The 24,487-nt window shown below is 37.0% G+C and overlaps 1 protein-coding gene across 1 annotated transcript in view; it reads right to left on the minus strand.

The window, feature by feature from the left end:
• Positions 1–1,724: 1,724 nt before the first annotated feature.
• Positions 1,725–24,487, minus strand: part of ITGB3BP (integrin subunit beta 3 binding protein) — a 34,750-nt gene continuing 11,987 nt past the window's right edge. Inside the window, exons 4-9 of the mRNA XM_064516310.1 lie at positions 20,781–20,856; positions 17,242–17,320; positions 15,991–16,084; positions 13,858–13,917; positions 5,682–5,735; positions 1,725–2,999 (exon numbers count right to left, since the gene is read on the minus strand). Of these exons, the coding sequence (XP_064372380.1) occupies positions 5,683–5,735; positions 13,858–13,917; positions 15,991–16,084; positions 17,242–17,320; positions 20,781–20,856 (362 nt within the window). The 3' untranslated portion in view covers positions 1,725–2,999; position 5,682. The remainder of the gene's footprint in view (positions 3,000–5,681; positions 5,736–13,857; positions 13,918–15,990; positions 16,085–17,241; positions 17,321–20,780; positions 20,857–24,487) is intronic.

The following is a 24,487-nucleotide window of genomic DNA, read 5'->3' on the forward strand; positions in this document are numbered from 1 at the left end:
ACTACATCACACTTTGAAAGCAACACTAGGCTCTTCAAAAAAACCGTATTAGATGCATAGCATAGATTAAGTTGCAGACTGAATTGCTAAATTGCAACCAACTATACAGTTTCTCCCTCTACACTTTAAAGCTAACGATACCAATAGTTCAGAGAATACAAACTGCTTGACTAATTATCTACATAAAGTATGCAGTAAGAAAAGAAATCACAAAGCAATTCATGTTAGTATAATTAGGAATAGGTGTCAGCAGAACTGGGAAAAATTATAGGCTATCTATTAGAAAAAAACCAAACAAAACGAGCCATCTTTGTTTAAAGACTTCTTATATCCTGACCTCAATGCTCTCTGCAAAATACCAAACTGTCACTGACATTAGCACATTCTAGGGCTGTCACTGTGCAGTGTAACTGTGAGTGTGTGAATCAGCTGTTCTGGGAACTTCCAAATGTGTGAATTATGAGTACTGCAAAGTAGCAGCTACAAGACAAGCCTCTATTCCTTCAATTCTTCCAGTTTTATTTGTTGCGCAAAAAGTAACCACAGCCAACAGTATAACCGTAACAGCTAAGACAAAATGAAAGGCTTTCTTGAGTAGTGACTCTAGCTTTATAAATGGAGAATGCAGCTTACCTACTGTATCACAGTTTACTGTAAAGCAACAAAACTTAGAAAAACTCCAGATGCTTGTGAAAATATTTGAGGGTGTGTCTATAATCATGGCCTGCAGGATTCTCTGTCCACAATATTTTCTTTCTTTTTAGAAAGCGTAGGCCGAGTGGGTATTTATGTATATCAAGGCATGTAAATAGGAATCTTTGTCTCCAGAGGCTCTGAAAAATAAAATATACAGCATTCCATCCAAACACAACTTGGTGAAATACTGCCAAAGTTAAGACAGCTTAAAGCACCTCTACTTGCAATGAAATAAAGTGTGAAACAGCAAACCAAATGGAAGGAAGCAGAACAGCTTCACATTTTAATTAGTCTGTTCTCTTATGCTTGTCACAAGATCATTTCAGAGTGCTTCCTACCCATACAAAAACATTAGTTTTGCGTGTATCTCTTTTCTTTGTCCTTGAGATGGCCTCCAAGGGTGATAAAGTGAGAGTCATATGATCTACCTTGTGTGGAACTGGGAAATGGTTCTTAACAGACCCAGCTGTTTCTGAAAGGCAAAAGCCTAGTACACCAAGAGGTCAAAGAAACAGTAACTGCTTAAATAGCACTGAAGGCATGTATGTAGTATTTGCAACAGAATCTTACCCTATAACCTTGTATTGCCCATTTCCCTAAAAATGATTAAATACTAAACTTCATTATTCTGATACTGTTATCATGGTATAAGTTACTGTTGTGGCTGATTGTCCCTCCTCCCCTTTTACTGTTATTCTCTGCGGAATAGTTTATTTTCTTCTTGCAAGACTATACAGAATAACTTCAGCTCCTGCACTATTTAGAATGGCACACGGAGTTTGCAATTCATTCACAGGCTCTTAGATCAATAGTTACTCATTTTTCAGATACTGAGGTTATAATCAGGTTATATAAACTATTACTGCTTCATCTTAACTAATCCTGTTATCATACAAAGCAATAATCTGGTGAATTGTATGCATGTAACAAAAAGCAACAACACAAAGCTTAAACAAGAACAGTGTAGAAGCAGAGTCACTGATACAGTTCCCTTTACACAATATTTTAGCCATCAGACTGCACATGTATTGAAGTGGAGAAATGCTTTTATTAATAAAAAGTCTCAAAACTTGAGTACATACATGTTTAACCACACCCTTGAAGACATTTATCATTTTGATTCTCAGAACATTAGTTGTAAAAAGATCAGTTTATTTAGTTAACAAGTTTGTAGCACTAGCAAGAAAGAAGGGTGTTCAATTTTGTGTTCATATTGCACGTCACTCTAAATCGTAAAAGAAATCTCTGTACCTGAAGTCTTTTAACATGAGAGAGGCTGTACCTAACTGAGCAATTTGGGAAACATGATCTCCAGTTGGGTTTTGAGGATAATGAAAAACTAAGAGACAAAAAACCATTTTGTAACAATTCTTCCCTTCTATTATTAAGTATCAAAACTAAACTGAAACACTGACTTAAATAGCAAATGTTATTAAATCCATGTGTTTAAACACTGTGACTTGAATCCAATACCTTTGTATGTGGCTCGGTTTGATTTTAGTGGAAACATTTTCATAGATTACAAATGTCCCCACCTGTAGTAGCCAAAGACAGTTAAATTGCCTGTTTATAAACAAATTGTGTTCAGTAATCAGAATAATTCCTCACGATACAGCTTCATCTTTTGATCACAATCATTTAAAAAAAAAAAGTTGCAAGAGTCATCTGTCAAATATTGTAATCTTTTTAAAGCGTATGCTGCAGAACTGGATGTATTTTATTTTAAATCATGTTTTGCTAGCTTTTGGGTAGAATGATGAATTGATTAAATGAGGTTGTCATCATCTCCCCTCACCCCACTAATCCTGGCCAGCAACCATTTCCTAGAACGCATTACTCCTGTGAAATCTTACATCTCTTGCTGAAGGCCTGGGAACCAATGTTCATCTTTTGACATAGTTTCTTCCTACACAATTCTTGGAGGGGAGGAGAGCTATTGCATTTTTTTTTTAAACTGACGCAGCATACAAGTATTATATATTTGCAGTAAGAGTATACGAGGAAAAAAAAAAGTTCACATTTCATGCAGCAGTAAATCTAAATCAGCATTTAGTACCACACTTGGATAAAGCAACCATGAAGAAATGTATTATTTACATTGAGATTATCTGGTTGTGCACATTGTTAAGTTTAAATAGATGCCAGAAATTTTATCTAGATGTGCACCTGCCTAGTGCAATGAGCAATCCCTAACTGGTATTTGCTGGGGAGATAGGTTTACAGTCATTTCTTCTCTCCTTTTAAGTACAATCAAGCAGATGTAGAACTTTGGGTTGATGTGGGATGCATTTTTCACATGATGCCTATGTGGAGATAAGGAATGACTAAAATAAGTAGCAATTAGGCAACAGGACAATCATCTATACGATCTGTTCACAGTTATAGACCCGCCCGGTACTAGCCTCACTATATTAAAAAAAAAAAAAATACACATGCATGTCCCCTTCTCCCCCCATCCTGTAAGGTAACGCAGAACAACAGATTGTTTCCCCTAAACTGCAGTAACATTTTGAGCTGTTATAAGGAAGTGCTTTATTTAGCTTATTAAAAAAAGTTGCATGGCTAATTGCTAAAAGATTTTTAGCTATCACACAGGCATTTTTTTAAAAAACAATAAGAGAAGAGCTTTACAGTGTTGGTCACATTTGGGCATAGATTAAAAAAATAAACAGTAAATGCATCTTTTTTTGGGGTGTAAGTTGCAAACTAGGTATTTGCTGACTGGAAAATACCATCCATTCTTAAGGACATGGACTAATAGAAGCAACATGAGAGCTCTGTGAGCTAGCTCGAATTGAAGCCTTGTAGCTGTGATCAGCATGAGTTTAGCTTAAACTAATAAGCCAGTATAAGGTTTGGAATTAGTTAAACTGATTATTGGGTATTTTACCATACAAAGGCCACTCTGCATTTTGTAGGACTCGGAAATTATGCTGAATGAAGAAACTGAGCTGCAAAAGAGGACATTGGCTCTGCTCTCCTGCACTGGGTTTCCATCCCCCAACTACTTTGTTCCCAGCCGTTAAATTCCAGGCGTGCTCCTGCGCTGTGTAGGGAGATGGCCACTGCGACCAAGCTGGGCTTGGTGGGGACGGTGGGTTTGTTGGTTTGGAAGGAATAAGGAGTAGAAAATCTCTGGCATAAGAAGCTAATAAGTAGTAGGGTAACATTAGCCTGTTTTCTTTTTCTTCAGCTTTTTTTTTTGCTATTAGGTTACTTGTTACGATTACAAAATAAAATTTAACCTTCATTGAGAAGCAAAATGCTTGTGCCTGAGCTAATTCAGTTATGCAGCTCATAAAGACCGTAGGTATACTTGCTTGTAAGCCAAAATTACAGGTACATAGAATACTTTAACATTCTAAAAAGAGAAGAGATGTTCTCACACTATAAAGGGAATTGATAAAAGCTGCAGGTATTTCTATCTTTGGATGCTTATTTGGCTCACTAGAATTTATGAAATGTGAGCAGCCTGTTTTCTCATGCGCAGGTAATAATCGATGATAGACAAGGTCAGTCTAACTGGGCTTTTTCTTACAGCACTGGAACCAAGACAAGTAGCCAAAAGAAGAAGAATTTAAACCCCCATAAAACATGTCTTGAGGAGTCTGTTAGTATACTGTTTTATGCTTTCTGCTCTGGGAATGCTAAGAAAGATGATACAGTAGCTTGAATTAAACTGTTCACAGAATGAGGAATTTACAGTGAGTTTTACAAAGGATGTGTGCAAATTTGTGTGCCCAATTACACCTCCAGATACCTATGTCCAAAATTAGGATCACTAAAATCTGAGGGTGGCCAGGCTTTCCGTCTTGCCCCTTTACCACACCCAGCCCCTCCCCATACCTGAATATTCTATTCCTGGACGTTCAAAACTAAGAGCAATCAAAACCCAGAACTACTCCATCTTGCTACTGCTGAGCAGCCTCATGCTCAAATCCAGTTGGGACTTACTAGACAAAACAAATGGAAGGGGGAAAACATCATTTTACTTTCAAAAAGCTTATTCTCTATATCAGTGATTACTTTAACTTTCTCACTAGACTGACCACAGTCCCCGATTCAGTATATTTGCATGGGACTGCTCCATCCCTAGCTCAGTACCTTCCATATGCACTGGTCCTTAACAGAGTATTACTTAGCCTGCTCTTCTCAGAGCTTCTGTATTCACACTGCGTTTTGGTTCTGTGCATAGGCAGCAAGTGCAGCCTGTCTGAGATGCTGCACTTACTGCACGTGCAGTGACGGAACAGGAATGCAAGATGCTCCTGGGGAGCTGGTGGTTGGAAGCAGGCTGCTGCTGCTGCTGCTCTTAAACCAGGCCACCTGCCCTGCAGCCCCCTGTCCTCTCTTGGAAAAGAACACTGCTTGGAGGGGCCTTGGCCAGCTGGATCGTTCTGGGTGGCTGCGCGTGGCCTGCAAGCAGTGAGCTGAGGAGTCTATCGCTGCATTAATATTAAAGTGACAGCAGCTTTGCAGGAAAGCAGAGCCCCTGAGCTCGGGCGCTGGAAGAACCTCGCCATTAACAGTGTACTAGGGCGGTAACAGGCAGACTTCCGTGGAGAATTCTAACGAATCGGTCATGGTATTAATGAAGTTATAATCTGCTGTAGTATAGAAATTTTCTTACTTTGGTTACATGCGTTACAGTTGAATTGCCATTCTTGAAAAAACATCCAGTTCAAAACTGACAGTGTTGACGTATAGAAATTCATCAGATGAGACGTATTCCGAGAAATCAGAGGTTTTAGAGTGGGACAGATTTTCTATAAATTCAATATATGTCATTTTGCTCAACTAACCAGTAATAAGAAATATGACATGCACAGTAACAACTATTTTCCCATCGAGCTATTAGTCTCAACTACAGGCCTACATAGTGTATCCGTCTCCAAATGCGTTAAGCACCTCAGTCCTTACAGTTATACTACCTGTACCTGGCAGCTGGAGAAGTCATACGACAGGCTGTGTGTGAGGCTACGTACCTCAGTCAAGGAGCAACTTAAGGAACGCAGAGCTGCTTGCAGTCTGAACATACTCTGTGGAGGAAGAAAATCAGTTTTCATAAACAGAACAATGGTATTTATATAGAATTTGTGAACATCCCCACACTAATATGAATTTAATAAACTCCTGCAATGGTTTAAGAAAACCCCCTTCATATAGTTACAGTGTCTCAGCTGAACAACAGTAGTTTAGGAGATTGTCTTAATTACTTGTGAATGTATGCACATATGCTAAATTGTTACCAAAGATCACAAAGCAGACTGTGTGTTACCAGTATTAGAAGCTGATCCTTCTTTTTTTGCCAGTAATAACAAATAAATAAAAATCCATAAGGACTGTAGCAGCAGATCTTTATCAAGGTCACCAGAGAGGGACAACCCATCCTGAGACCTCTGAGGTGATGGCAAAAGAGAGGCAAATATACCTGAGCGCAGCTGACCATTCCCCTAGCACTAAGAGGGCAGGGCTGGGGTGATGGTTTGAGCAGATGGCTGGATGAAGTAGAAAAAAACACGTATGAGAGTAGAAAGGAACTCAGGGAATGAGAGCATAAGGAGAAAGGGTCTGGAAGCAGGTGCCTCTGAGTGCCAAGATTTCTAAATGGCCTTCTGCAGCAGATGATCAGCTCTGATCTCAGTAAACTTATAGTGACGGTTCATACTTCGTTTCCAATCTACCATCACAAAAGGGAAAGAGACAATTCAGAATCATTTGCTCTATACTATGCATACTGAGAACAACAGATATTCACAGTGGCTTTTAGGCTCGAAAGAATTCTATAAGGAAAGGGGCTTCATGGCAACCTACATGGTGAGAGGAACCTAAGCCACCAAAGGCACAGAGGGGATTCTCCTCAGTTTCTCATTTTCTCAGTTTTCCTCATCTGACATGCTGTGATTTCTTAGATGTCACACACTTCCCATATGCGATGTGACGCCCAAGTCCTATCTGTCATGAGCTGACATGAGGTGCCTGTGGCATCACATGGAGCTGATCCAATTAAGCCAGAAATCCTGTCCTAAACTAGGTCAGACAAGGTTACTTCATAAAAAAGGCATCCAATTCAACTTTGCCTCAGATACAAGTTTTCAACATTCTACCTAATAAACACAATTTGTTTACACAAATTATTACAAAGTAACTAACCCTTCCTTAAAATAGGAAACTGTCCAGTCTTGTATGACAACTGACTGAGCAAAAGACTGAGATTTAACTACAAACTGCTATTCTTTGGTTTCTTTGTGCTAAATGCAACTTGTGAATTAACAAGTCTTTATGAACCCTTTCCTTACTAATTGTAGCATTGACTATGTAGTACTTCAAACAAACAAACAACAAACAAACCAACCATACACACTGAAACAACTATGCCAAGATCTGCATTTCACTCTGAGAAGCCGTCTTGACAAAAAAGTTTAAGCTACTCAGATGCATATAAATCATTGCCATTAATTGGTGCTTCTTTCCAAATATATCCCATGCTAGCACATTTTGAAAAAGCTGTCATATTTAGAGTAATACTTATGCAGATGACATTAAGACTGAGATATTCAAATAGTCAACACAGAATATGATTTATCTCCCAGATGCTCCACAAAACTTACAACGCTTGTCATAGCAGTTTGATTAGGCTTTTTTGTGTGTGAGCTAATAAGGATAATGAACTGCTCAAAACCAAACCAAGACAAGACACCCAAACCCTTCTCTCTCTCTTCATATGCAGAACTCTTAATTATGTTCAAATGCATTAAAGCAAAGAGAACAAACATTAGGAAAACTTACAGATGAAAATCTGTTGTGACCACAGTAGCTAGAAGAAAGGAAGGGATCTACGGACGTGACCAGAAATGCCAGCACAGGCCGCAGCTGACTGTGGCACAAACACTGGCCGGGAGAAGGACCGGCTCTGCTAGCCGGCTCTCGCCCTCTCCTCACCAGCACCTTGTTTGGGGTTGCACAGTGCACCGCAGCAGCTGGATCACCACCAGAAACCTCCCCCACCGTTGGGGTGGGTTGGTAGAAGCCTTGCTGTCCTTCCCCCCTTGTCTCCTGTGCCCACCCAGCCCCCAAAAGCAGTAAAAGGGCAGAAGCTTCCCAAGTTTCCTTCTCCCTCCTACTTCCACCGCCATTTTTTTCCCCAAGTTTGACTGCTCTAAAACATTTACAGATCTGAAAAGCAGTGAGAAAAAAATGTTCACCTGTCAGGTGATATAAAACCAATCTTCTACTAAATGTGCCAGAATAATTTTTCTCCACCTCAACCACAGTTAAAACCTTCAGTCTATTCATTACTGTCTTTTTATAGTATTTTTATTTAATAAAACCTATTAAGACTACCATACAAATCTCTTTACTTATGCTTTTATCTTTTAACTGATCAATTTTTATATTGCTGACATCCCTTCTTCACCATTTGCTCATTTAAAAATTCATAGTATATGAGCTATGTCTCTGGAGAAAACGTCTATAAAATTTGTTACAGCTGGCAAATGTGTATGAGTCAGTGATAGCACATGACTAAATGCTTCACAGAAAATAAAATTTGTTTCTGTAGTAAGCAGAACTGTTTAAATGTTATTTATTTTTATGTTTCAAAGAAAATATATTGTGAAGTGCTGCATTGATTTAATACGCAACAATGTCTGTGTACACGCTGTACAAGGAAAATTTATGAAACCTTTGCACAACTCCTTTAATTGAATTTTCCAAATCTCTCACCACACACAAATAATCAATATCTTCTGCAGAGAAAACCAGTCAGAATTATTACAGTCTTTCTTTTCAATTTTGTTGTCATCAGCACATACAGAGCACCTGGATATTTGTAATGTCTGGATAGCAAGTTATTTACACCTCTTAAACATATAATTGCTACTAAGTGAGTCCAAACTAATGTTTCTTTTTTTATTTATTTTAAATAATTACATTCATGGGAGAAAGCAGTATTTATTCTCATGTAGAAGTTGCTACATGTAGCTGTTGAAAGAACTACAATTCTTTTTAATTTTTTATTAAGCTTAATACACTAAAGTCTAGATCCACTAGAATTAAAAATTAATAGCTATTGAGTCTGTAAAAAGGTACATAGGAAAATAGAGTATAAACAGAAGAGTGAAATTCATGAATAAATGTGGTTGACACCTACATATAAAATGCAGGTCGACAGTTCTATATGTATACACGTCTGAGGCCTATAGTCATATGTCTCATGTGCATTTCTGTATCTGCCACCAAAGTTAATAGCTTAATATTTCATCTACATAGCAGAGGATGTTAAATCATTGGAGAGGTTTGTGATTTGCCCCCTTCCACCCAAAAAGCTTATCATGCCTGTGATCTCAGACCCTGATACTTTCCAAATCTCAGGTTGTATTTTAAAATTTGCACTCCTAAGGTGCAGAGACAATCCAACAGACCCACATCCTGCTAGGAAAGGAGAAGAGTATTTGGGGGTCAAACAGAAACCTGATCACCAGCACCCTTACCTTTCAGCAGCATTCCTTCAATAGACAAGATTACTCATTTGTACTGAGAAAATTACTAGCATTGCAGATTTTTGCTTACCAGACTAGGTGGTTTCTATTACCTCTTTTAGACTATACAGGACTCTGCATAGTTACAAACTAAGAAAAAACCTGCTTGCATAGAATGAGAGAAGACATACGGTCAAATTTAGCTGGAGGAACATTTTTTAGTCCACAAAATACAAATTATAATGGAATACAACACTCCTATTTAAGATGCACTTTGGGGCAATTCACAGTTTTAATTTTATATGCAGGAGGGTAGAATCATTTCTCTGGGTCTCTGCACGGAGACATTCAAAATAATTAACAAGCCAACAAAAGATGAGTTGAACTAAGTCCTTGTATAAACACACGTTCAGCACTGAAGTAATCTTAATTCAGTTTTGCTTAATTCTGTCCCGTTTACAAGTGTTCTTACTCGTGCAGTGGGTCTGCACAATACTTCTCCTCGAACTCTGTCATTCACCTCCATTTTAAGAGCCTAAATTGTGCCAGCCACAGTGACTGCTCTTCTAGAGGAAATCCTGCAAAGTGCTTCCAAACTGCAGTCCCTCTGTGCCACCTTCGGCCTAAGGGTTCTCTACCCTGTCATAAAGGCAGGTACGTACTCCATACTGCAGTGGCAGTGCAGATCTGGTCTCTGTAAGCATTAGCTCTAGTCCACCTAGCCCTGGCATCCAGGCCTTCTGGCATTAGGCTGAGTGAACACTCCTAGAATGTTGTTGAATAGCAATTTTATGGGCTTTAGAGCGCATCTTGGGACCTTCAAAACAGGTTAATTCTTAACTTAATTTTTGTCTTAGCACAAAGTTTCATAGCCTTTCCAACTAGACTAAAGAGGAAACTCTTATCTGGATTGGGTGCAGGACTTAAGTAAATGAATGCTATGGCTGTCTCCATCTGTCTTTAAAACATTAAGGAGGGATATTAAGTTAGAGCAGACATTTCAGATGTGAGAGAAAACACCAAACCTGGGCATTAGAGGAAAAAAAAGTGTTAAGAACTGCACATATATTGTTTGCAAATACAAGCTAAAATTACTCTAAGTCTTCATCTAACGATAATCTAGTTGGGAAAAAGAGGCCACTGGATCATCTTTGTTGCTTTTAGAGAAAAGACTTGACACAGAGAATCTAATGGAGAGACCTTGTCAAAGTCCTACTGAAAAGAAGCCTAGGATTTAACTGAAAGGACCTTGACAGAATCAAGAAATTGTGTGTGTGTGCACACGCGCGTGCATGTGCCAGCATTAGCAGCCTTTTCCAAACAGCTTACAAAACATGGAGGAACTGAATTTCAGAAACACCTCCATCTCCAATGCCTAGAGAGGCGAGACTCTCACAAAACCAGAACATAGTGTTCTTTCTTACATTCAGCTAATATAGTGGTTCTTGGGAGAGAGGCCTACAGATGCCTTAGATAAAACAGCCTTTCCTAATATCTAGGTCCAACCACTGTGTCTGACTTACCACTTACCATGAAAAGTGAGCATCTGCTGTAGGCAAAGGCATTCATGTTATTTGTTCCATTTGCTTTCAAGAAAGGGAAACTGGAAGGAAATTCAGTTTCTGAATCAATTGACTTGTGGATTTAATTCAGTTCACCTTCTGCTTAGCCAGTTTATGAGACTGACTTTTCGCAGAGAAGGTATGGTGATATTTCTTCCCTGCAAGTGAATACAAGGTCAGGCTGAGAGAGAAACCTATAGTTTTTAGATTAGGGGTTCTTACAGATTCAGAAAAGCCCAGAAAAGGCCAAGAGGCAACAGTGCCTTTGTCCAGAAAGGCAGGTTCAGATCTCCATTCTTTGAGACAACCAACATGAGATCAAGAAAAGAAAGGAAAAGTTGGCAGCTGAGTTCACCCTCAAACTCCTTGGAAGAGCAGCCTGTAATATTGAAAGCCAAGCTGTCAGAGGAGGCAAGAAAGTCCCCACACAAGAAAATGCAGTTTAATAATAGGTGTCTCTAGCTGCCTCTCTCTTTAGCCTGGGAAGCTTTTAAGGTTTTAACAAAAGAGATAATCCAGCTGTATTTTAAGCCTCAGGTAAGGTGTTGCTTAAAAGAAACATACATCTCAGAGAAAAACATCGTCTCTCTTTATGTAAATAAACCTTTTATGGGCATATCTGCTGCTGAGTCCATTGGCCTAATGGAGGTGTTTCCTTGCTGACTGTGAGCATAGTAATGGAGAGTTTTTGCAAGAACTGGAGCAGATTAAACTACCTGCAAGGAAAATTAGTTTGTTATTTTCTTGCCTTTTGGCATACAAGGTACAACTGCCATGCTTCATAGTTGTTTTAGCACAAAGAGGTCAGCATTTTCACTGTCCACTTCACAAAGTGCAGTAAAACTGAGCACGCCAGTGGGAACTTGGTGTTACTTGGCCCATATCTCTCCTGGTTTGTTTTCAGTAGTAATTTCAAACATGGTAAATGAAAATCCATTTAGTTAACACTGATACGGTCCCTCACAAAGACACCACTATCCTTGCAAAGAGTGCAAACTTGAGTCACTTATCCTGTATTAAAAATAAAATAATGTGAAAGTTATGAACATTTAGAACTGAACTTCTTTATCAGTGCTGGGGATAGTAAACTTAATAGGGATGATCCTATTTGCCATTGGGTTTGGCAGGATGAACAACCAGAAAGAATCTTGTATTTCATTATGGGATACAGCCTGAAAATAGTTTTCCTTAACACTGCAAGCATTTGATCTTCTGTAACACTCTCTTACTGTTTCCTACTTGAACAACAGAGTCATGGATATGATTTATGTCAGTGTTTTTCTTTTTAGAAAACAAAATATTAATATAATTTGTAATAACCAGCTTAAGTAGCTTTCCTGTTTCAAATGCTATCTTCGCTCCTTCAAACTGGGAAACTATTAAATTTTCCTTTAACTTATGCCTATTGCAACCTAAACATTTATTCTTAACACATATAAAATGTGTTTTGGACTACAGCAAACTGACTAGATTTCATCTCTTGGCAGCTGCTCTACAGTTTGCTTGCATTCTATTCAAAAACATTTTGTTTACTGTAAATGCTAGTCATGGACAAACAATGATGCCATTTTTTATGCTGGTCACACAAAATGATACACTGAGTCCTACATAATGCTGCCCATTGAGCAAGGAATGTTTTGTATTAAGTTGTTTTAAGTAGAGGTTGTTTATGCAAAGTAAATTTCATGCCTCACCATGTGATGATAATGTGACATTCTGTCTGTTTCAAGCCACAGAATAGTCATAGGTTTTAAGTCTTGAGCATAACTAATTAAAAATAATTATGAAAAAACACACCCAAAAATAAAAGGCAAAGTAAAACATTCCAAATACTTTTTTTAAAAATTACATACTTCTTTGCCTCTACCACTTCTATATTTTCAAGACAGCAAAATGGAACTTACTCTTTGTTAAATCAAAATTGACATTGAAACTTCAAAGATGGTCAACTTATTAAACTCATAACTCTATTTCTATCCTGCTTTCACAAAGGTAATATCTCATCCAACAACACTGATCATTGGATAAGTGTTAAGCACTATGGGCTAGTTTCCAGACAAAGATGGAATTATTAATGTATATCCTGGTGACTATTAAGGGGCAGTGCACAAAGGAAGCAACAACTGTTCAAATTTGGAGTGGCCTATGGTGCTCACCATTATCACTGCCTGATAAGAGCTGTGATCCATGTGAACTAAGGGACATGGGGAGTTTCTACTGTAAATCAAAAATAGCAGATTGCACAAATGAGCCAAATTCCACTTATAATTTTGTGATAATCTTTTTGGAGCCAAGAGGAACAGACTGGAAGAACAGGTACAACCAAAGTCACAGAGGCTGCTTGTGATATGAAACAGTCCTGCTGCTGGGACAGCTCTGGCAGACAAAACAGTACAGATCACAACTTTGATTTTGCCCTTGCTCTATTTTAAGGTAGAATGCATGAAAGCTAACAGAAATACCAGAAATGGTGAATGATTGTTGATTTTAATGGGTGTGATATATAAGAAATCTTGTTTGCACTTCCCTCACCTTCCCAGTTAGACAAGGGTCTAAAGTGGCTAAGTGGGCCACACTATATTAAATGCCACCAACCTCAAATATTTTCTCAGCACTAGTTATGAAGAAACCTAATAGTTAGGATTTCACAGTCCCCAGGAGTGTGCTAAATACTTCACAATACATATAAGGTGATAAAGGTTCTGCTGCAAGGACTGTATGCTACTTGGCTTACACACTGAAAGTGAAGGAGGGGAGAGAAAAGAAAGGAAGAACAAGGATAACTGATATACATAAAGGGCATGTAAAGTGTCTATGACCTGATTTCACTTATTGCTCGACCATGCCTTAAATGCAGGACCATTAATGATTTCTTCTCTTTATAGACTTTTATGGAGAAATATCCAACATAATGAAAACAGCTGAAAAGGTGAAATTTGCATTTGAATGTAAAAGTTTAGGCTAGCCTGCATACTCTGAAGAAACACATTTGATTTTTATAATTTTCACATGCAAAGGATTATCCAGTTTATTTAAAATGGAAAGAGCTGCTAAGAAGGAATCAACTAAAAGAAATTATCAAAGCATCTGTTACACAAGAATTATAAAAAGTGTCTTACCTCGGGCAGGAAGTTTTCCATGGTTTCTTTTCAACAGCTGTAGTTCTTCTGCACGACTCACTAGTGAAGAAACAAATCCAAAGTCAACAAACTTTATTCTAGAGTTTTTAAGGAAAATAATACATATCCTTTCTCTTGTATTGTCAAAGCATTTGTATTTTTCTTCAAGGGATTATTTAAAAAAAAAAAAAAAAAAAAAAAAAACTTATCTGCGTACTGCGCTCAAAAATATGAAATCTGCAAAATGAAAATAATTTTGAGCAGTTGCATTTACAAGCCGCATACCATATTTTATTCCCATTTTTGTCTTCTAGTGCTGACACAGCGCTTTGCTCCCAATTCAGAGATCGGGTAACACACAATCGTTTTCCATTTTGAAGGCAACAAGAAGGCTAACAAAAACAGTTGACTTAATAGATAGTGTCAACAATAGGTCTGACATCTCATTTGCAACCTCCTTCTGGATTTAGCAGTCTTACTGACCTATCTGCAGTGTAGGGTAGTAATGTAAACATAGATTGTTTTCAGAAAACTTTGTTTTGTGTAAGAAAGCATCTGGTTATATGCATTACAGTAGGAACTAGTACACTGTATACACATGCAAAATGAAAACTGGATGAATACTGGAACACAAACCATGACAGAAATGGTAATTTATACAACAGTAGTTCTTGGAATTGTGTGGTCCAAAAGCACATTCCACTGCTGAGTGCATGAACCTTATACTTTAGATGAGTCAGTGTTCTTTGAACAGAAAACCCGTGGCTTTACTGTCCTCGTTTTCAACTGAAAACACAGATAGTTGTCCCAGCCACCCTATGTGTTGCTCTGCTATAGCTAATTCCAGTGTTATTACACTTGACAGAACAGCCAGATAGGTTGTAGAATAATGTATACTGGCAATACATCACATTTGCTGAAGAATAAGAAACTGTTTTATCTTCTTTACATGCTTGTCCACAGAGTGGACATAGAGACACTGCATGTATATATTTATATTTCCCTGTCAGGGACTTGTGAGCTGGGAGCTAGACTACAAGTGTGTGGTATTAAAAGTCTGCAGGAACAACGTGTGTTGGATACAACATCATATATAAAAACCTTTGAGAAGTGGTGGTAGGTAAATGTGATCTTACATACATATACACCCATATTACAACCATGCCCTATGGGTATAGGTGGGGGGGGGGTATAGATTTGGGATAGATATAAGATGTTGCTTTTGTAAAAACAAATAAACAAACTATTCGAGGTGTAGTGATTGGAGCCTGAACATCAACAGAACTCTCTGGGGCCTGCAACTACCTTTCACCTCTGATTCGGGAAATTTTAGGTCTTAAAGGAATCTCTCAATCCTTTTTTTCCCTCTTCTGCTGTTATCTCTAAGTGAAGAACCGGCAAGTTTTTGTACATTAGAATACTTCCCCATTACATACACTTCTTCCAGTTGCAAAGGTGTTTGGGAAGAGAAGTATGACTGCTCTTTTAACTGCTGAGCATTCGTTAGTCCCAAGAACCTCAGACTCACAGTAAAGATAAAAAGCTTCCTAAAGGGACACACACAAATGAAAATCTTTAGCTTTCTGGGTTTCTTTGGAAAAGTATTACAGATGCGGCATATGTAAAGAGCACTTATCCCAACACAATAAGCATCTGGTATGTCCATCATTTAAAGACACATGAATAGCAATTTTTAAAGCCTGGAAACCTATATTCAGCCTAATCCTCCTCACAGGCAAACAAACAAAACAACTTCCTTGCAAAAAGAGAAGAAAGGAAACCCAATCAAAGTGCTAACGTTTAGCCTAATCACTAGCTAACTATCCACTAAGTATCTAACTATTTACATCAGAAAAGGTGTTGCTATTGCAAGTTCTTCCTCTCCATCCGTGGCTATGAGTTAGAAGAGTGGGCATTTGGAGTTGCCTTGTCTTTTATGTCCTTGGTTGGATGCACAAGGACATTTAAAGCGCATCTGTAACAGATAGTCCTGACAAAAAGAACTCGCGTGTCAGGTGCCTGGAGTATAACACTCCATTATAACAAACAGTGGAGTATAAATCTAGAAAAAATTTGGAATGATCCTTATTAAGTTGTTGTAAAGGGGTAAAAGTTATTGAAAATCCTCCTTACTTAGCACTTGGGTTTTCTGCATTTCAGCACTCAAGATGCAAGACGAGTCTGAGACACCAATAATATTTTCAAGCTCTCTACTGCCCTCTAAAGCCTGGAAAGAAATATAATTAAAGATATTGTTAAACCTCTCATTCCAGAATTACCTACTTATACTTCTACAACTTATTAAATGCATCTGAAAGTAGGAATGTTTCCTTTTTGAATTTTTCATAAGCTCTAAGTGAGGTATGAGACTCAACCGCATAAAGTCAATGGGACTCAGAAGTTAAAGTGTTTAAAAAACATACGCTACTTTTGAAAACGGCATTCAAGTGCCTTTGAAAATGTTACTTAAAAAGCTCCTGTTATTTGTGCTTCATTTGTAAGTCTTAAGCTGTTTAAACAGATAAACACTTGATTCCCAGAAAAGCAGTCCCGGAGCATGTACAACCTTATTATAATATGTTAGTAATAAAGGAAAACTATGAGCATTTAAGATTTTATTGAAGACACTCCTCAGCATTCATGATACATCTAAAGACATTCAGTATCAATTTAGTGAGAAATATAAAGGATTTTTCAATTGAGTTTACTAAATAAACACTTCAAGTAAAAGAATGTAAACTGGCAGTTGTTTTTTTTTTGTAAATAAAACATTATCAGACTATATATGCAAGTAAAATAGATCAATACAATACTTGGAGAACACTGAATTATTTCTGAGGATATTGATATACAGGAACTAACCCTGTGCTAAACCCCTGCTAATTCCTGTGCTAATTCAGGAAACAAAATATGAAAAAAACAGAAAAATGATTTACATTTTAGCATGTGTTAAACAGACTCTATTAAATGATGCATTGATGGAAAATCAAATGGTACAAAGGGACATTTAATTTTCAAGGACATAAAAATCTATGTGGTAATAATTCATACATCACAGGTTATAAATAATAGTTGATAATATTTTATATGCTTTTACTTGTGCACAAAATGAGCAGAGAGATACAAATTAAAAATGATATACTTGGAAAAGCAACTTCTCTAGTTTCAAAAAAGTTTCTAAGTTCCATACTTCCTTTCTTTTTCTTTTTCCCCTCTTCTGTCTTACATGGATTTTCCATGTCAAATCTGTTTGGTTTCCAGTATTTTATTTTCTTCCCTATTCCTTAAAAATGAAAATCTTATGTTTAATATTTAAGTTTTATTTCAAGTCCTGTATTAAAAGTACATTAAAAAAAAAAAAACTCAAGTCAGTGTAAATCAAACCTTTAGGCTTCTCAGATTGTCTCTTATTTTCAGAATTCTATCCAATGAATTTTTAACTTTGGACTGCAATTCCATGAACCTGCATAAAAAGATAAAAACAAACAAATAATATCAATTAGTCACATCACCACTTACTGAAAGTAACCATTTATAATGTTTTTCAGATTTTCTTAATATTGTTTTCAGGATGGATCTACATAAGCTGTGAACAGATGGGCTGTGCAGACACCTAATTGTGTCATAACAACAAATATGGGTGGCCTTTGGTTAGGTGGGGACTGCCAAAAACATATATCCTAATTTTAATGATAAGGAAATGAAGTTCAGCAACATTAGAGGATTTTCTTACAATCATGCAGGAAGACAATGGTAAAAACAGGAATTAAACTAATTTGTTCCCTAAACCAGGGATTTAATCAAGAGGACAGGCTCCCAAAACCCATGGACCATAAGACATTGCTTGCAGCCATAGGACATATTAGAAGTTAAAACTGAGCGCAATGTGGACAACATCACACGATGTTATTTGTTCAGTTTTGTTGCACTATCTCTCCTTTCAGATTTAGACTAGTTTCTCTTAGAAGCATATCAACACAGAAGTCAAATGGAGACAACAGAGAAAACATCTACTGCTTATTCACATAGAAGGGAGACTCACACTTAAAAGAACACCTCAAACTCAATATTTAGAAAGAAAATTACAATATGAGAAAAATTCATTACTTTTGCATTTCTACATGGCAACAGAAGGCTAAACAGGAAAGAAAATGCCAACGTTAGTATATTGTACAATATCTTTTTCACTTATAAAGTGTATGGAAGTTCACATAAAATACTACTGTGTAAGTGTTGGTTTATAAAGGGGTTTTACTGGCATGTCACTAACCACTGGTGTTTCGAAAAATTTGCCTTTTTTTAAACCACACTGAATTGCTGAATGCAAACATTTGCATGCCAAGAAAGGCTACAATTATTCAAATTGTTCTGTAACTTTAAAGTTGCTATCACTAAGAAAACTGTCTATATATGTTGACCGAAGGATTTACTGTATCATGGAAAAATGCTTTCCTCAGAGCTTAGAGCTTTCCACTGGTATAGCTGTAAGATTTAATTTCTCAACATCTAAAGTGCCACCCAAACAATTCTACTGTTTGTTGGGCTCCATCACTTAAGAAATGCTTGCCATCCTATAATGAAAGAATTTCAACTTGATAACAGAGATAAGCACCCATTACAATAAAAAGCACATCCAAGAGTTTAAGTGGAATTATCAAAAGGAATAGCTACATCTTCAAATATAAGAAACATAATACATATCTGAGTGTCACAAATACTATTTGTCAGTAAAAATAAATGTATGTATAAAATAACTAGCCCCAAAGGAATTTTTTTCCTGGGACACGAGGTACTACTGCGATACAAATATTGAACACATACAACAGAATATAGTAGCAGAATGATATTTGAACACATACAACAGAATATAGTAGCAGAATGACAGAATCAATATACACTTATGCATATAAAGAAATAAACCCACATAAGTACAAAAATTCAACCCTTTAACGTCAGTTGGTTAACTAGCTTGCAGGGAATACAGAACTAGCACGGTGATATTTCTTCTAACACCACAAACTGCAGCACAGCGGTAGCACTCTGCCTTCAAAGTCAACAGGACTTAGAGTATAACCAATATCAGAAGTAGGAACACAATCAAAGTACACAGAAGTTTGCTGACAAAGGAATGTGTGGGGAAATGGAGGTTTGTGTTATGCTTGGAAGAGGTGAGCTCTCAGTGACAAGCTGTTACAACAGGAAATTCATCTCACAGGTATTTTGGAGAGAAAATATGCAGGACCTACAGACATGAAATTCATCTCACAGGTATTTTGGAGAGAAAATATGCAGGACCTACAGACATGAGAATTTAGATAACAATTCGAATGGGACACCCAGGTTCTGGGCTTGAATGAAATATAGGACAGTCACGTCTCACAGAACGACAGCAAAATTGAGAATGCCATAGAGGAGAGATGAATAGATGTGATACAGACATATTGGTGCTGAGCCATGAAGTAGACTTTCTCAGACAGATGGCAAAGAAGCATACCGAGATTTCATCTTGGATAAAAATGGCACAGAAAAAACAAATATTTGCAAGTCTTCTGCTGAAATACGTTATTTGGATTTGTGCTCAAAAGTGAATTTATCTTAAAACATGAAAGGAGAAGAAAAGGTACTGTTGATAGAAAGATGGGGAAAAGTCAGAAAGAAGGGAACAAGGAGGATCCACCAGAGGACATGCTGAAGGCACAACTAAAAAGGCAGGACAACATGACAGGTTAGTAAGATTTCAAGAATAAAAGTATAGCCAGAGTGTTGAAGAAGGTGAATGCAATTTCAGTTGAGTAAAAAGGATAGAAACTGATGGGGAGGATCTGCGATAATATTGTTTTAGCTGGGAGAGGTACGAACACGCTCTTTGAAGAAGGAAACATTCAGATTTTTAGCTAGACTGAAGCTTAAAGAAGTTTGTACTAAGTATTTACAACTGCCATAGTTTAAAAGCTCATAACTTCAAACACTTCCAACTTGGATAACTTCACATGAAGATGAAAGGCATCCCTGATACAATCCAACATACAGAGTTTCACAGTTTTCCAATCACCAGATTTTATTATGGAACAAACATTTCCCTTGTCTCATTCTTAGGGATGGGTGTGTTTGTTTTGGCTGAAACACATAAATAATACATTCAGCTTGACAAGTCACTGTTGGCACAGAAAATTTCAGTTCACATTTCAGCTGAAATTTGGCATTGTTATAAGCAATTATTATAATTTTTTTATAACAGAAAGGATTAGGTGTTACTAACAAAATGAGATACAAACAGCCCCATTTATAACACATTTTACTTCTCCTTCCTCACATCCACCAAGTTTAGGAATGCAGTTAATCAGATATTTCACCTGAAAACACTCAAGTGCTTTACTAAATGTGGACTGCTCAAAGTCCATTAATGTCAGTAGGCCTATGGATTAAAATAAGATTGTAGCAGAAAAGACAAAAATTTTAAAAGATTTTGCAAAACAAATGCGAAATTTAATCATGACCATCTGTGGTTAGTTTTATCAGAAAGTATCCCTGTGATCTTGGCCCTGTATCTTTGCCAATAGTTAATGCTTCCAAAAAAGGTAAAGAATGTACACTTTCAAAAGAGTCTGGAAATACAAAACACATTCCTTTAGTTAACTTAATTACAATACCTCTTTGTATAGTGTTGAGTGTGACTCTTGTAACTGGCAGAGTATCATACACTCCACTACTAGTGAAAAGCTGCGCTGGCTGCACAGTTACACTTCAAACCATAGAGTGATCTATAGTTGTAAGCCTACCATTCAACACTTTTGAAAATCCAGCCCCAATGTATTTAAACTATTAAAAACAATCACTATTAATTTAATTCCGTAAGAACAATTAATAATTCTCACAATTAAAAATCATGGAATTTCATCCACAACGCACTGAAATACACTTACGCATCCTTCTCCTCTGTTTGAGGCTGCCCTCTTCTGGATAATCTGATTTCTGAATCATTCTGCTCAGTTCCATCTCCTAGGAGGTTTACAAGAAAACAAAAACAATATTAGATATCTTATTTTTATCTTTATTTAAAGCACATAAAAAACACAGGTGTTAGTATTAACCTTGACTGCTGAATGATCTTTTAGGAAAAGAAAAAACCTCACTTATGAAGCAGAGCAGATTCCCTAATAACGAAACACACTACTGTAACTTAATCTTTTGTAATTTGACCTCTCATCAGTTTACAAGATACTTATATTTGTGGAAACCTTGGGATTACAGTATTAATAACTGGAAGTTAGTATACCTCTGACACAGCTTCTACATTCTAGGCAGAAGCTTTCAGTCCTATTAGCCTCCTAAATACAGGATATTAGCACATATCATTACCATGAAACTACTGTAATGACAGAGCAATGAAAGCTCCATTTTCCTTTAATAAAAAGTGCATGTGCCCCAACTCCATCTTGTAAGCAACTACAAGGAGATGGTGCAAATTACTTCCAAAGGCTCTGACATGCTATATTGACAACATAATATTCTAGCTGAGCGCTTGTCATATGATGGGGCGTGATAAATCATATGCCAGTTGCCATTATTCTGCATATGAAGTCACATTTCTATATTTCAGTGCACCCACATTTTGAGCAGTTGCATGTTTCTATGAGGAAACAGGAGTAGGATATTATCACAAAAGTCTACTCCTATGGATTTAATTAACAAAACCTGGGCTCACAAGTGCTGTAAGGTAAATAATCTGCCCTTCTGATAAGAAATCTACATGCCTTTTGTCACTGCAGGTTGAGCACTCTTAAATGACTAGATTCCAATATAAGCATCTAATACAAAGATTTTTTTCCCAAAGCAGGGGGTAGGAGAGATGTTTTTCAGTGAAGCTGACAAGATTAAGAAAGTTAGTGCAGCACTAAATAAAGTCTCTGGCTCATTGGCTGCCATCTACTCAAGGTGGTTCAACAGCCATTTATGAAGACTTCGTATGTATAACGCAGAGCATACACAGTATACATCTGATCACACACAAAAAAAACCATTAGTTCCTTTCTAATTTTCCACTTACTTACACTATTTATCACTGCCTAAACAATTCAGACAACAATTGTATCTGAACAAAACAGATTAAAAGGTTATCTGGTGTATCAGTTACTACTGTTTTTAACATCAGTACCTTGTCAATTCCGCTTGCCCTCCAATTAGCCAATCAGGAGTGCAATGCAGCAGCAGGAAAAAAAAGAATGCATCCCTTCTAGCTACTACTTAAAGAATAGCAAAGGCTGTCTTTTAAATATTTAAGTCAGATTTCAGGAAGATTATTGAAAACTTTTAAGATGCAGGTCTCACACAAAATTATTCAGAGCATTAATACGACAACAATAAATTTAATTCCCAGATAATTACAGGTTGTACAAAACGATTAATGAAAACTTGATAGGATCCCATAGTCCAGAAGTCTTTGATGAATCTACTGGAACTAGTGTAGCCATAACTACTGGTGGTATTATGCTTCACACAGTCTATACAGTCACCTTCCAACACTTCAGGTGTTATGCTTGTCTAGGTTCCAGCTTTAAAGAGGTCACATCTGAATAGAAGAAATGGTTTCTATTCAGTTGTGGCTGAACTTGAAGACATCATATTATAATGGAGAACTTTTGCAACTTCCAGCTTTGGAATTCCCCCCCCACACACACACTTTATCAGTCACACACCTAATCTCTCATTTTCTATTGCAATGAAGAGTTCCCTTCTTTTGACACAGTTCTATCCTCTTGTGCAACAGACTGAATTCATTTGAATTGGATACTTACTAAGAAAATGGTGATGGTGTATGTACACCTATGAAGAGGGCAAGGCATAAATCATGCACTCATTCATTTTTTTTGATAGTCGTTTTCCCCTTAAACAATGAGGTCATTAGTATTCCAACAACAATTACGGACTTAGAATTGCATACAGGTCAGTCAGCTTTGGAGTTCATTGTACCCATAGCCAACCAAGACTATATTCACCCGTCCAAAGACAGATCTTTTTTCTGGTCCCAAAAAAGTTCTCAAACAGGCATTGTCAATTAGTTCATCCCCACTGTCCCTCCAACCAATACAGATGTTTTCTTATAAATGCTTCATGTTGGGACAGTTGTAAACTGAAATTCAGCCTTATGGGAAAGACTTGGAGGGAACTACAATAGGCCTTTATTGTGGGCTTAACAAAAGCATTAATTCTAGAAAAGACTCTCTGCAGTGAGGTGCTTTTCACCCTTCGCTGTAATATGTCTCCTTTGTAACATCAGACTGAAAAAGAGAGACTACACTAAGTATTAAGCACTTTGATTTCTTCTTGCTAGATTTAAACTATTACATATAAGTATCAGTACTCAAGGATGGATTAAGTTTTAATTTTAATATTTTGTAAAACGTTTAGAAATTCCTCAGAATGACAAGGTGCTATAAAAGTTTAAGCTGTTCCACTACAGTAGCTAAAGGTTAAGACCCCAAAAGATTTCATTTTAAATCTAAGTACTTTAGAACTTACATTTAAATCAGCCATCAATTATCAAACTGAAATTACTGTTAGGCCAGTACTACAGAAGGGCTGAATCCCAGATCGATTTGGATATAAGTAAATTAATTTAAAATAAATCTTAAAAATATACTGGCCAACAATGATGAAGAACTAGTGAAGATTTAATATTCTGTTATTTTAAAAATTTATTTCATAAATGGGTTGTGGGATTTGGGGTAGTTTACCAATGAATATATAAATTATCAGGCAGCCCAACAGGACACTGCAACACCATACAGGCAAACTATCTTACAATAGGGGTGGTTCATGTCTTCCCGTAAAATAAGTGTCTAATTTTGAACAATCTTAGCTTTCTCTGGGTATTTAGTCTTCTTTGAGGCATTCCTGCACACCATTATTCAGAAGAAAGTCATGTTCATAAGACAAATAACTTCCATCTGTCTCCCCAATGAGGGTACATTTACACATGCAACTCTGTGTACTTCACACACTGTAAAATAAGTCTTTGTAGCTAATGGTGTTCATTTTGCAATAAAATCTCATTCTGTTGTGTTCCTACATACTGGTCATAGAAAAATAGAATAAGGGTTACACTCTATCACCTCACATATAAGTAATATGCATCATCCATGAAAATACCTGAACACTTGAAATAAAAGTGTCTTTTCAGAAGGAGAAGAGAAATGGTGGGTTTAAAGAATAGCTTGAAATCTGTGATATGAGTGGAAGTCCGTACCACCATCTTCTAGCTATACGAACAGAGGAAAAAGGATGGCTACTGCTATATTACCAAATAATTATCCATCTAAATGTCAGCTATGAACACGTGATCAGTCTTTTTATAGGCAAAAAGAACATTCCCTTATGTCCATATTTAATTTCAGTGTGGAAATACAGTACCTGTTCACCTTTCCCACTGACATCCCAAAAGACATGCATTTTAGTCCAAAGCGTTTTGCCCCTTTTTCTTCCTTTTACATAAGAAATAAGGCATATAATACAAGTGTAGAGCTGCCAAAAAAGTCTTAAAGCTTGCAGTGCATTTAAACATTTATTTATTAACTGATGGTTTATCATGAGTTTTGTCCAGAAAAGGCATTTGACTAAAACTTAAGGAAAA

The sequence above is a fragment of the Dromaius novaehollandiae genome, chromosome 8, assembly GCF_036370855.1.
Source record: "Dromaius novaehollandiae isolate bDroNov1 chromosome 8, bDroNov1.hap1, whole genome shotgun sequence".
Taxonomy (NCBI): Eukaryota; Metazoa; Chordata; class Aves; order Casuariiformes; family Dromaiidae; genus Dromaius; species Dromaius novaehollandiae.